The sequence below is a fragment of the Malurus melanocephalus genome, unplaced genomic scaffold (genome assembly GCF_030028575.1).
Source record: "Malurus melanocephalus ecotype Western Australia unplaced genomic scaffold, MMel_1.1 scaffold_196, whole genome shotgun sequence".
In the NCBI taxonomy this organism is placed as follows: domain Eukaryota; kingdom Metazoa; phylum Chordata; class Aves; order Passeriformes; family Maluridae; genus Malurus; species Malurus melanocephalus.
In genome coordinates, this window is record NW_026623428.1 from 635,627 (window position 1) to 650,321 (window position 14,695).

The window sequence follows — 14,695 nt, forward strand, 5'->3', positions numbered from 1 at the left end:
CTCAAATTTCCATGCCAATACTGGGCTATTTTTCAGCATCCTAACACTCTGAGAAACATTTACTGGCTCATTGAGTTTATTGCTGGTTACACTTTCCTTTAAAGCACACATGCTATACTCACATTCTGCCCAATTTACTGACTTTCAATCACTACTTGAAACATCTGGCCACCCGTTTGATTCTCAAAGACTAGTTTTGGGAACAATCAATTTGAGGGGAAAAAAATTTAAGAAAATGGATGACAAAACAAGAGCTCTTACTAGAGATACCRGGATTTTCAGAACCTTGCTGGAAGACACAGGTTTATATTTGCTTTATCTATAGCTGGGTTAGAGAACAAACGAACAAACAGTCAGTGCACATGTGGTAAAACCCATGGAGGAGAATTTAACACATGCAATTTGCAGCTGAAAATTGGATGAGAGCATCTCAGAGCACCAGCAATACASAAGTTAGCTCATGGTAGGCAGGTAAATATAGCTCATAATTCATATCCACCAGAAGGGATTTGAGATTCCTTCATCCAGGTACCCTGTTARTGTGCTCACAGCAAAGGTTTGTACACAAGGAGCTATCAGGTGATGGTTTATATGGTTTATATGACAGCTTTCTAATGTTCTTGTGATGCACTTATTTCACACTGAGAAAAAAGACAAAAGAGGAGGTCAAGCTACCAGTTATCCTGCTCATAACACTGATTATTTTAGTGTTTATCAGTTTCAAAAGAAAAAGATTAACAAAGCCATCATGTATAAAGGATCAAAACTCATGCTGAAAGCACAAGAACCAGACAGCAGCCTCTGAGCAATCATTTCTAATGTCTGTATTAAGAGAAATAATTATATTTGCTAGGATTTGGCAGCCAAATGTTTTATACAAGAACACCCAGAYAGAAAAGCCAATTTTGACAAACCTYACAGCTGACTGCAGAAGGACTTTSTCACAAATTACAAWTCCCATCAACAGATCAGAYGTAAATGATGAATGACAATCGACTGTTTCCATTTCTACTTGAGATCTGCTTTCTCAATGACCTTTTAAGTTTATTTTTTGTCTGCACGGGGTTTTTGTAATTATTTTCTCTTCATGTGAGAAATCTTTGTCTGACAAGGCAGTGGCAAAAATCACATGAACTTTACTAGAGCCAGGAATTCCCCCCATATGCAGGAAAACACAAAATTCTTTCTTCAAAATGAAGAGACTGTAGCACTCATGTGACACACTGTTCACATTGTTATAATGGCCCTTTGAAGTTTAAAAAAACAAAGAGGAGGAGGGGATCACAAACACCTGGCTTTTATCTCTGTCATAACTTCTGGATGGCTAAATTATGGTAGTCCTCAATATGACAAAGGTATGTGACAGCTAAAGAGTAGGTGTAAAATGCTTCTTTCACTATGCCAATATGCAACTGTGAAACGAAGCATGACCACCTGATGCCAAATAACATTGCTCAATAAAACTTTACCCCACTAAAGAACAAATGCATTTGAAAAAGCATGTCTAATTCATGTCACTAAAATATCATAGAAATACAAAGAATAATTCAAAATGGGTTTTTTAAAAGGTAATAAGAAAAATAATCAGTATTCTAAGCATAGTTGTGGTTATTCGGATTCAAAGTTAACATTTTTATAGTTCATCTARATCAGATTAATGTTCTAAAATAAGTTCATTTTTTCCCTCATTATAATTATTAAMGCTGTCATAGAAAAAAATTTCCAATTGTATTAATACATTTATTTAGTGAAAACATTGGGATTCAGCAATATCCCTGATCTGTAAAGCTTCCTCCAAGGTGTTTGTAGAGGTCTTTGTCATTCGCAGAAAGCTAAACAGACTGTCCCAACGAAAAGGAGAAACAGAAAAATAAAAAGAGAAGCAATGGATCAAAGAAATGCTTAAGGACCCTCACTGTAACTTGAAAGAAGAACCTTTTATAAAATTTAATGTACTACACTCTAGTGTTGTTTACTGTTGAATTATCTGATTATCTTGACAATGCTGCTTACAAAGACAGCTGCCTCTAAACTGCAAATGCCAGTACTCTTCTATTTCTTCATGTTCGCCATCCTCTGAGAATCAAGAGATCACAAAAACTGCCTAGTCATTGCAAAATAATTAATATGGTATGTGGTCTCCCTTGTCTTTCATGTGCTAAACACAAACTTCTGATCACTCACTGGACCAAAAACTGTATCAGCTTCACCTGCACTAAGTACCTCAATCAGKAACAATTCATCAGCAACATTTTCAGTACCACGAGCAGAACATTCTGAGTTAACAGTTCAGACAAGTAAAGGGAATATTGGATAGACAAAATCTGTGCTCCTTAATGATTCCATCAACCATCTGGGACACCTTGCACACAACCTTATTTTCTCATGCCTGTGTTTCATGCAATATATTACTTATATATTCTTTAAGATACTCAGATCTATTAATAACGCACATTTTGTCAAATTTGGGAGTTCTTAATTTAATACCAGTTTGGGTTTTTTTTTAATCTTACAATGACATTTGGCCCCAGGCCTTTCTACTGAAGTCTCTTGCATGAAAGCCTCCTAGAGCAAAGACGGGACTACAAKAATTAATAATATCCAAGGTAGGAGTGTTCTAGACAATGTCATACAKGAAGGTGCTTCACCTCTGCTCTCTTACTGCAGTGGTGGATAAGGCACTGCAGAACACTCACAATGAGACTCAGGTATAAATCTGGCTTATTAACAACCAACCAAAACAGCTCTACTCAGACTTACTCAAGCAGAACTTGTGTTGCTGACCAGATGTATTGGTAACAGACTTCCAAATGATCTATGGAGAGTGACACACAGCAGCAGCAGCTCCTTCTGCTCACTGGCCAGGTAAATACAAGACCAAATTATGGACCTAGGTGGAAATCTGAGCTTGATGCAGACCACAAGGAGGTTTTTGAAAACCTTTTTATATTTTCATCCAGCCTATCAAGCTTTCAGCAAAAATGTTATAGCTTGTGGATAAACTACAAATGTAAGGAAGTATATGGAGGGAGTTCGTACAGAATTTGAGTAATCGGTTGTATTTTTAGAACATACTTACTTCTTTGCTTCTTTATATATAGTAAAACAGCTTTCACTTGCAATAACTGAAAATAAAAAATCTATACGTACATTTTTAAGTAATGCCTGAATTGGAAAATCGATGCTAATAATAATAATAATAATAATAATGACCATTATACTTCCTTTAAATTACAGGGTTAAAAATCCTACATTCATCTTATATAGAAGGCAGCTACACAAATAGGGTCAGACATTTTATTGCAATTTCACTTTGTAGAATTTCAATCTAAATCATTGCTTTTGTCATTGACTATAATTTATGTAATACAGAGTGTTTAAATACATAATTTAGTAAAATATTAGATGAGCTATAACTCAATGTAAAAGTTAAAAATGAGCTATATGTGGAATGCTATATTGGACAGTCATGTGCTGAAATACTAACATCTATTATAATGAGGTTATTGATGTAGAGTTGACATATAACTTGATTTGCAGATGCCCTACTGACTAACCTTTTGCAACCATATCTCAGTGTAAACCTGTGGCAATTATTGCTGGGKAGGGAGAGTTGGTTTAACTGAACGATTTCTTTTGATGCATGTGAGTGCAATTGYCCCCTGGAGACTACAGGAGTCCTGCACGTGTGAGTTATTATAKAGAGGGAGGGGAAAAAAAACTTGTATCACATTCAAATTTTTCTGTTTCCTATTGTTGCAGTTTTGTTTTTTCCAACAACAACATTTCCTTCCAGTGCCTTGCCATATATGCCTTTTCCAACTAACAAAACATATTAAAGCACACAGTAGAAATAACTGATTTAATTCAAACATAAAGTACTTGTCAATAGTTGCAGTTCACAGATTTCTAAATAATTACMAATCAGAAAGTCCAGGTTTTATTCTTGGGTAACTAAAGCCAATGAATTAACTTTACCTAGACAACACTTAAAAACATTACGTTTCTGACGTAACTTTAGAAGCTGAGAAAGATGAGAAAGTCAGTATTCAGACTTTCTGATATGGGATGCCCTACAAGTCTTTGTAATAGTGCAAAAAGTGTATTAAAATTATACGTATTATTCTATTATACTGTGTACTTGCAAAAAATTAATATATTGTAATATTTCTAAGAATAAAAATTAAGKTTTTTATACATATAATGTAATACACCAGGCAAAAGAAAGGGTAKGACAACTGCATTGGACAGTTTTGCTGATAATGTTTTCCCCATTACAATTTTTTTCACGTTATATTGGTATATATTGTGAGTTCTCTCTCACACAGAGAACTGTGTGACTTCTGTCAACTCACCAATTATGACAAAGAAAAAAATATGTAAGAGGCTGCAAGTCTAACAGAAACTGAACTGCAAGTCAGATTTCCACATATTGTCTACAGGGACATTTTATAACAAGAGTGGTTTTGGCTTCTGGGGATTACACTGCACAATGAAAACAAATGTCAAAGTAAATCCCCCCAAAAACCAACTTCTGGTATTGATCCTCAGACCTACCAATCAACCTTCCTGCCCTCCGTAGATTCTCAAATACCTTTCTTCATCTGAAACCTTTTAGAAATATTTTCTTCAACATAATCTTAAACTACTGGCTGAAGTTCAACACACRTTTCAGCAACACATATGGAATTTATCTGCAGCGTATGGAACTTCCACAGGCCAAGGAARGAAAATTCCTAACTGTCCATCCATGTTTACAATCTGAATTTCGATTTCTATTCTGCTGGAAATATGAAGATAAGTACACTAGCTGTGTCTTCAACAGTCTTACACATGAGTGAATTATTCTGATTTTCCTTACTACACATTTTTAATCTGGTAATAATTTTTTTTAATATATTGCACTACAGCATCACAGGTTTACTCATTTTTTTTCTATTGCCCACTGACCAAATCTCCACTGAGAGTTGTGGAGTTTTTATAGGTTGRTTATCAATGACTACAGAAGGGCAGTTTTGTTAAATTTTACTTTTTCAAAATCTATTTTATTAAAAATCTACRTTCAACTCTGTGAAAATTTTGTATTTGAGTGGTTAAGCTGAAGTTTGGTCAATTTTTAAGAAATGTGTTCATGTACGTATCAGGGTGTTTCACCTGACAAAGCAAGAGTTACATACTAGAAAATGGAGAGAACTCAGCAGATTGCACAATTGTGAGCATTAGCAATGTGTTCTTGGGTACTTCTTTGGCATCTCTCTGCTCCTCCAATTGTAAATGGATTTTGCCAAGATAGAGTGTAACAGAAACCACAAGCCCAAAAATATCCAGCCTTCAGCAAAATGCAGAGCATATAATAAGCTTCACACAGTTCAGGGAACTTTTTTTTCCCCTCTTATAAATATCCAGGAAAAAGGCAGGAATTGCATATTCTTGAAGTGCATCTTCCCTCCCCGAAAAAAAAAAAAACCAACCAAAAACTTGCCATATAAAGGCAGAAACATAGAGAACCCATAAACATTGAGAACTATTAAAGCTCTCCAGAGAGGTACAGGTCCACCTTAGGACAGATGATTGCTACATTAGAATTTAATTTTAATACAATAGTTCACGACTTTAACCTCTTAAAAGATTAGTGCAGTTTTGTCACTGCATATGAATGTCAGCACTAATAATACAAAATTGTGTGTTCATGCAATGAATTCTCTGCTGTGTCGTGTCAGCTCCACACACCAATGTCTGTCTGCTGCTTCCTCTGTCTCTGAACTGATTACACTGCTCTGCTCATTTTTATTTGCAAGACTTCATGTCACTCCCTAGCTTGCTCTGTTTATTAATATAATAGAATCAAAGCTTTTGAGACAATGCAGTAGAGGAAAAACACAGCATTGCGTCATAGTAAATTCATAGTAATGTCAGATAAACCTCTTGCTCAGGCCACGCTATAAGACACAAATAACATATAGCAATGTCCAATGTCTTGGGATATTTTATATTTTTAGAGCTATTATGAATTTGAAAATTATATGGTGAAGCATAGAGTGAMAAATAAAGTAACAAATCCAAGGTAAAGGTTTCATGCTGACTAGCTGTGAAGTCTCAGGGGAGCTATTTTCAGTGATTAAGACATCACAGATATTCACATGGCAAGAATCAGAGCACAGTAATATTAACTAGCCAGTTTTTTTATCTCTTTTGACAGGACTTCCTCCTCATCATGTTTTATTCATTACCTAAGACTAAATTTCCAGCCAGTACGGAGCTATTAGAAAACTGGAACTCTTGCCTTGCCTCACTACATCCCATTAAAAAGCACGACTGACAAGTTGAACTCTGTTAAAAAAGTGAGGTATTTACACCTGGAAAATGTACATGTGTACACAATCTGTTCTRCAGTCCTGCAGGCATAGACCATTGATCAAGCTGCCTGTATATGACATTTGAAATCAATGAGAATACACACTGTCTCACTCAAAAACAAYATTGTTAGTAAAATATCTCTTTTCCGCCTGTGGATTTCCACCCAAAGAAAACCCAAGCTACCTCAAAGAGAATTGTGACAAATTACCCAAACATTTAAAACATTARGAGAGTCAAAAACTTTGCCGGGAGATGAACTGGAAGAAAAGGGGGAAACACCCAGAAGCTAGGCAGAACAGGACATTAAACTTTTGAACTTTTTTTTCAGGCTCATCCCTGCACTTTTTTCTTGACACATATGCATTGGACAGCTTGCATAAAATTTCTACAAAGTGTTTCTGGACTTAGATCACTTACTGAATTGATTCACTACATTTATGAAAAGTACAATCAGACAAAAGTGTATATTTAATTCCCTTTGAGGCTATGTCATGAGACACATGGGAATATTATTAGTGCACCTTCACATTGTTTACTCTAAAGAAACAAAAAGACTTTGTTGTTGTTATTACAGCAGATTTGAAAACCAGAATCAAAACCAAATGCACTCAAGTTCTMAGTGTTATGCAAATGTTTTTCTTCCCAATTCTACTGAGGTAACAGTGTTACTGGAAGAAACATGTTCCATACAAGAATCAAGAAAAAATAATCTCGGGGAATAAACAAGTCTCACATCTCTAAGGTTACAAAATCCTGCAAAGAGACTCGAAGAACTACTCACAAATTTATGACATGATATCTGTATACATCTTAGCTCCGTGTTTCTCAAAAAGGCTTATCATTTTTAAGACAGACAAAGGAAAAAAAAGAGAAAAATGAAAGCATACTAGATACACCATTCTCAAAAAAAAATTCATGATAAAGTGTTCAAGGTGAAGCTCTCCTGCTGTGATACTTTATGTAATATATGACCATCATGTCTGGCAAGATTCACACAGGTCTGCCCTTGATTTGTGTTAGGAAAAAACAGAAAACCTCACAACTATTCTTCATTCCCAAGAATTAATCTGGTTCCCTGATGTTTCCAATTTTACAGTGATCCAAAGAACCCCCAAAACCACACCTGAAGCATCACTCACAATTAAAGATGATAGCTGAGGGAGACCAAAGTGAATTCCCTCCYCAGGCATTCCCAGAGCACTCTCCATCACAGCAGTGGCCCTGGAGTGCCCTGAGATGGGGCCACCACCAAACCTGACCTGAAGAGCTGGCACTGGGACATGACCCAGCTTTGAGAGGCTTTTACAGGCAAAGACTGTGAAAAGTGTCACAAATACACCTGGTGCTGCTCTGTACTATTGAAGCAGCTCAGGAGCTGCTCTGTACTATTGAAGCTTCCAAGAAACCACAGAGTTGTGAACCTCTCCAAACCCCTCAGAAAGCAGGTGAGGGATGAATGGCACAGCTCAGCCCCTCCACGTGGGCTGGACAGGGTGGGTGCCACTTGACTGCTGCAGTTTGCCCTGAGCAGCCCCTGCACACTCCTTGGACAATCGTACTCACTTCCTTTTTTACATCTTTTCCTCTACTCCTGCAAAAGGGATCAAGACTTGGCTGCAGTCGGTGTAATTTGACCACTCTGACTGCTCTTCAATTCTCAGTTGAGCTTATCACAGCCAGCCAACAGCCAGCTTATCACAGCTAGCCAACAAACACAGTCATTGCATCAGGCCAGAGAATTTTAGGATACACTTTTCCCCTAACAGCTCAATATATCATTCACAAATGTAACAAGTACACTGTAGACACAAGGACTGTATGCTATAAATGCCTATAAATGCAGGGTGTTTCCACTAAAAGCAGTAGAAGTTACTAAGAACAGTAGGAAAAGGAGGTTCTTAAAGTAAAGTTCTTAAAGTAAACCCTATTTGGTTTACTAAGAACTTAATTAAACATTTCTTGAAATATCAATATTGGTTTTAATTAGCAGATATTAGTACTCCTGGAAGTGGTTTTTTTTTAAGTATATCACATATCTCACATCATTTGTCTCCCCAAAAATGCTGCCTCATTTAAATGCTTAAATCACTGCTGTTAACTTTTATGGAAGAAAATTTCCTTTCTATACCAAGGCTAATTGACTGAAGATTTAGAATTTGCTTGGCTTTTCAACCTGTGAACCACCTAYTTATTAGATTCATACAAGTCTTGATGCTCACACCCAGCATTTGTAATTGCCTCACATCTATAAAACAAACTGTACCAGTGAAAAACTTTCRACCAAAATAGTTTCCTATCAGCAGAATAAATGCACATCAGGGTCATTTCCCCTTCACTGCGACATGACTGTTCAGAGGATTTACTTTATTTGAATTTAAGATTCACTACAGTGTTTTTGTAGAGCAATAAAACCTMCCAAAATAYTGCAATCACAGGGAAACCTCAAGCRTCTGYGCRCTCTTCAGCATTAAGAAATGCTCAAGAAGAAATAAACCAAGGAAATGTGAAAATCTTTGACACAGGAAACACAACAAGCAGTTGTGGCAGCTGATTGCCTGCACAGCAGAGAAGGAAGGATTATCCCTCCCAGMAATCCAGCAGCACAGACAACCAAGACTCCCTTGCTCCTGCTGTTCTTGCAGCTACTGGGAATGTAAAGCAACTTCTGATTGGCAGAGGCAGCTGGGATTCTCTCCTTTTTCACTCTCCCAACAGCTCAGCAAATGAAGGATGGGCCACAACACATATCATATATACATATATATATGAATATATGCATAATTACTGGAAATAATATGTTAAAAGACTGCCTATAAAAACATTGACGTTTTAAGGCATAGTAATAAGGAGTAATACACCAGACAGGGTATTTTCTTTCTAAATTCAAGGCATTCAGCCACACCCACCTCCATATGGCAGACACATCCTCATCACACATCTAGAAACCTCTAAGTAAAGCAGTTACATCAAAGATCCTGAAAATGGCTTCTATTCTCCAGTCACCACCCCACTCTGCTGGATTTCCAAAATAATACTGAAAAAATAAGCTTAATTTATTCTCCTTGCTGAGCCACTGTAATTACAAGTAGCTGCTCAACACTGAAATTTAATTTTGATATATCATATTGCCAGACCAAATCCTTCACAAGCTTTTATTGCTCTATCACGTGCAGTGGAATGCATGGTGATGCAATCACTAGGTAATGACCAAGTCTGTAAAGTAAACCTAACACTGCACAGATGCATAAATAATGTATCATTTCCTGAACTTGRTTTTGACATAAAGTTTCACCAACACAACTCTAAAGAGAGATGTGGTGTTAATTTTTCCATTTTGCATATAGGAACACATGAGAAATACAACCATATGAAGCACGAGAGGGTCAAATTCCATCCACTGGAAATTTTCCAGAAACGCATTATATTAACCAGATCAAGGCAAAATTGATATTTTGCACTGTAAATTGCCTACAAACACTGGGCATGGAGACAGGGATGTTGTCAACAGAAATCAGCACTTCTCTCCGTGGTTTTCCACAGCCAGRTCTCAGAGAACACTTTTTAAGTCAAGCATCAAATTTGTGGCCTTGAATACAAGTTCCCTGGTATGTAATGGATCACTTAAACAGATCAGTTTAAGAACATTCATTTCTCAATGAATGTAACTTACACACTGCAGAAATTCTCCTGGAAGAAGGCTCAAAAACAGAAGAAATACACCAGAACCTTTTCAACTGTAAAAAAAACCCAGTTCCTGATGTAACTGTGCAGAGATCTTCAGACTGTACTGCTTTATTCCTCACCCTAAATAGTAAAAATTTCATGGATACAACTGAGGTGAGTAGAGCATCCCCTGGTCAGCTCTTTGTGGGAAGAGATTCATTACACATTCTAGAAGACACAGCAGAACAGAAGTGTATTTTCTTCGACAATTTTAAAACACAATTGAAAAACAAACTCACTTGTAAATGTTGAGAGTTGTCAGTCATATTGTCCTCTCGCCTGCGAACTTCTTCCAACAGCTGGGCATTCTTCTTTTTCTCCATTTGCTGATTGTGCTTCAGATTGGCAACCTTCTTGTTTTGGTCCTTCATGTGTCTACGAATTGCACACACACCCATTAGTGTTAATAACTGCAATCACTTCTTTGCACTACACTTTCATTTTGTGACTACAGCACAGGACATCRATTCTCCAACACACACAAGTATTCCAAGGATCAGTTGTAACAATAAAATTTCATCTTGTTTTCAAGATGGCATATCAAAATAGATTATACAGTGATAAAACAATTAKTTGGGYTTGTAAGATTTTTCCCTTTTTATGATTTGCTCACAAATACTCATATATTCTGAGCTCTTCGCAGAAAAATTGTTGAAAGAGGGAGGTTATCCAACAATCCAGAGACAGTGCATTCAGGAACAATTTTAATAGGTGCTTCAAGTAGCATTCATTTCAAAGGAAGCAGAAGGTGATGACTACTCTAKGTTGTGAAATTCTATTTTTTAAAACCTGGACTAAAACCATAGTGTTTAGGAGGATTAAATTATGATGGGATAGAAGGTCAGGTTATAAACATGCCATGAAGAATAAAGGATGCCTTTACAAATAGCTTTGTACATGACTAAAATAYTTCTATTATTTTTAATAATGGGACTTCTATTAAAAAAAAAAACAAAAAACAATTTATGAGCTATTTCTAAGAAAAAGAAACTATCTTTGCCACCATTACATGTTTCATGAAGACTTTATTAATAAAAAAAAATTTTAATATTTAATTATCTTTTATTGTGGATGTTATTAAGCTACCAGAAGTATTTCTGAGACTTAGCATACACCTTTTTGAGAAAGCAGGCAAACTAATCTTGCCTGGCAGGTAATGAAAACATATCCTTGCAGCAATGCTTCCTACCTGCTTGGATTCTTAGATATTATTTTCCAGACTTTCTTTGACTTGGAGGAATTTGTTCCCTTTTATCTATAAAAAAAGTCACGTGCAAATTCCTAATGAGATCTACTCACTAATCCTATTGTGGCAAATGAAGAGAATATTATTCAATGCCCAAAAGGATCACTGAAAATCCCTCCTTTGCTTCCACATCAGAAGCAGTGAAAAAAGTTATAGAATAATTTCTTGCACAGATTTTATTACGCTAAAAAAACTAGGTCATTTGATATTTCCATCACTGCTTTCTTTGTCCTACCAATGGTTTCTTCCTTATTTATCTATACTGAAAAATTATCAATTAATTTGCAATCAATAARTGTGCCATGGTATTACAAATTCTTAAAAGGCACTTCATAAAAAGTTTTTAAGTACAGCACGTAAGAGAAAATATAATCAATTACAAGTAAAACAAAAGTAACTTCGACTTGCCCAGAAAAGAAAAGGCACAGAGAACTAGTTCAAATATAGGTTATCTGTTTRCAACTGCAAGTGAAAATCCCTGTCATGAGTCCGCCTCATAATTGTAAACATAGACTTACTCAGCATAAAACCAAAATTAATATTGGAAGAAACTACTTCCACAACTTCATATATAAACGCATTTGGCAGAAATTTTGGTGATGCAATATGACTTTGTGCTGTTTGTTAAAACATAAACTGGTTTTCCAATCTCATGTTGAGTAAATGATAAATTCATTTACATTTAATCTCTGTAAGAAATTCAATTTTATGCCAATTCGAGTGACTTCTTTCATCACCCCTCCCTCACACAACTCCCCCTTTGAGCTTCTGTCTGATCCACACTGAAAAGCAGAACACRGCAGAGCTTGAAAGGAAAACATCTGGTGCCTGTGATATGCAAAATCTTGAAGAGAAGGAAATTATAGAAAGCTCTGKCGTAGACCCTCTTTATTCCACAACTGGCGACATAGCTATGGAAATGAACAGAAAATGGTACACTAAAAAGCCTGGCTGAGGAGTTTTCTTTCAGGCCTGCATTAAAAGTACTGGGAGAGTCCAATGCAGCAAATAAGTACAAGAACACATTCCCCACTGGCTTTTTTTTTTTTTTTTTTTTTTTTTTTTTTTAAATTTTTTTTTTTTTTTTTTTTTTTTTTTTTTTTTTTTTTTTTTTTTTTTTTTAATAGCAACTATCATATATAATCCTTGGTCCAGTAGAATTTTTGAGTTGCTTGCTCTGGTATGTTTTCATGTGGCTCTGTTTCTAAAATGCTTTTGAATAAAATAAAAGATTAGGAGAAGTAAAAAAATAAGCATGAGAAATAGAAAAAATATTTGGGAGTAGTACCCAATCAGCATAAAATATCATATGGCATGACCACAGAGGATATATGATAAAATATCCACACAGCTCACTGGTAGCTATGCTAATATGCATTGTTGAGTCTACATTASTCTTTATCATGTGGAATTCATTTCATGTGTTCTGCTACACTGCTTGGCTTTAAAGCTCTGAGACCACAAAATTCATTAGACAGAATAAAATAAATAAAAGACTACTGCTTAAGACATACGCCTTTAAAATCTGAAGTGTATGTTTTAGGGGTCTGGTCAGTAGAATTCCTCTTGCCATCACAAGTTAATCATTTTCTGGTAGTGTAGCATTTTCTGATAGTGTAATTGCCCCAGAGCAGGAAGATGAAATGCACAGCTCTCCGATTTTCCACATTGCTATAGTTCATTCTGAAGTCAGGCATCTATTCTCTTTTGGGGAGCTAAATTCTTCAACCTCTGAGCCAGACACTGCAGTCATCCCAAGCTGGTTATTAACCAACACTCTGCTGCTTTTGTGATTTCACAAACTTCACAGAACTGGAGAGCCGGGCTACAAACCAGTTCTGAAGCACCAAGTCCAGAGTGCACTGAAGTGGTGCCAGCACTGCATTTGGCTTAAAGCAGGGATGTTCTGAGCTCATCAACATTTAAGAAACAAAGCAGACTAAAAAGCAGTGTAGATGACTAACTCYTTGCACAGATGCTTAATCTTGGCCAAACATTAAAAAGGAGGATTAACGACAGTTTTTCAGACAACAAATTTACATTTGTTTGTGTTCATGTGGTTTTAGCCAGTCAGCAACTGTCATAGAACATCTAGCAGCTTAGGAACAAAAAAGGACTCAGAGTGAAGCTAAACTATCTTGAAAAGAGAGCTAGAATATAAACACATCTTGAATAGTTTAAAATACAAATGAATTTTTTAAAAATGCATTAAAAAGAAAATAAGTTCTGTTTTGTTCCAGAATAATGAATTGAAGCATGTTATAGGCATCTCCTAACTCATTTGATAATTCAATATCAGAGAAGCAGTATCCAGCAAACACCCATGACACATAATACTAGATGACAATAATGTTTGAAGTTAATAAAGGAGAGATAAACACCAGGTAAAAGAAAAAATTCTAAATAAAATCTAATTATTTTAGTACATTAGCCATTCTCTCACTCCTAAAGAGAAAAAGATGACGTAAAGTACTTCCTTAGATACTGTCTTACTACTCATTAAATTAAGTTTATGAATTTCTGATACCTCGATCAAGCCATTGCTCTTAACTGAACATTCATTCACCTTAGATAYGCTACTCCATAAAAATCAGCCAGCAACCATCTCCCATTCCTTTTCCTGACTCTTTCTGACATGGGATAATTTTTCATAATCTTTCTCAGCACACAGAATTCTCCACAGCAATTGATTTCCACCTCAGCTGGGCACTAGAGTTCAAATCAGGCATCTGAATGACAGCAGTGCCTAACCCTGTTTTATTCAGAATACAACAAATTTTCAAGAAAAACGGCCTCAGAACACCAACACTGGAGTGAATAAACTGCAGCAGCTCTGACTTCCCATAGTGCTGAAGAGCCATCATCTGTGAATGCTGAATATTTAGATGCACTGAGAGTATCACAGATCCAAGCCAGACAGGAAGAGGGAAAAGACAAAAAAATTCTCAAACAGCCCTTTATCTTCATCTCATATGACATCCAGTCCATCAATCTCCCTGTGCAAACAGCAAGATGCCCTYACCTCAAATGCACTGTTCATTCTATTTAAAATGGAAATGTCTTTGCAGCAAACAGACATCAGTGCCACAGAGACCCAGACCCTTGATCAGCAGCAAAATAAACAGCAAAACAGAAGCAGCCCYTAGTCCTTGCTGGTRTAACTGTGATGATTACACTTTAACYGTGTTTGTGGYTTTTCCTTGYTCTGGAGTAGCACACAAATTGATCTCACAGCTCCAAATACAGGACATTTCATTCCTTCYGTTCAACTTTTTAAGACAAATATTAAACACTTTAGTTTCTGCTTATATGTATCATTCAGATCTTATTTTACAGTGGTGTGTGTTGTCTAACCTCCAACGCTTTCAA

At 36.2% G+C, this 14,695-nt stretch overlaps 1 protein-coding gene across 1 annotated transcript in view; it reads right to left on the reverse strand.

The window, feature by feature from the left end:
* Positions 1 to 14,695, reverse strand: part of ERC2 (ELKS/RAB6-interacting/CAST family member 2) — a 369,196-nt gene that overhangs the window by 208,993 nt on the left and 145,508 nt on the right. The window contains exon 11 of the mRNA XM_057373393.1: positions 10,320 to 10,455. Coding sequence (XP_057229376.1) covers positions 10,320 to 10,455 — 136 coding nt within the window. The remainder of the gene's footprint in view (positions 1 to 10,319; positions 10,456 to 14,695) is intronic.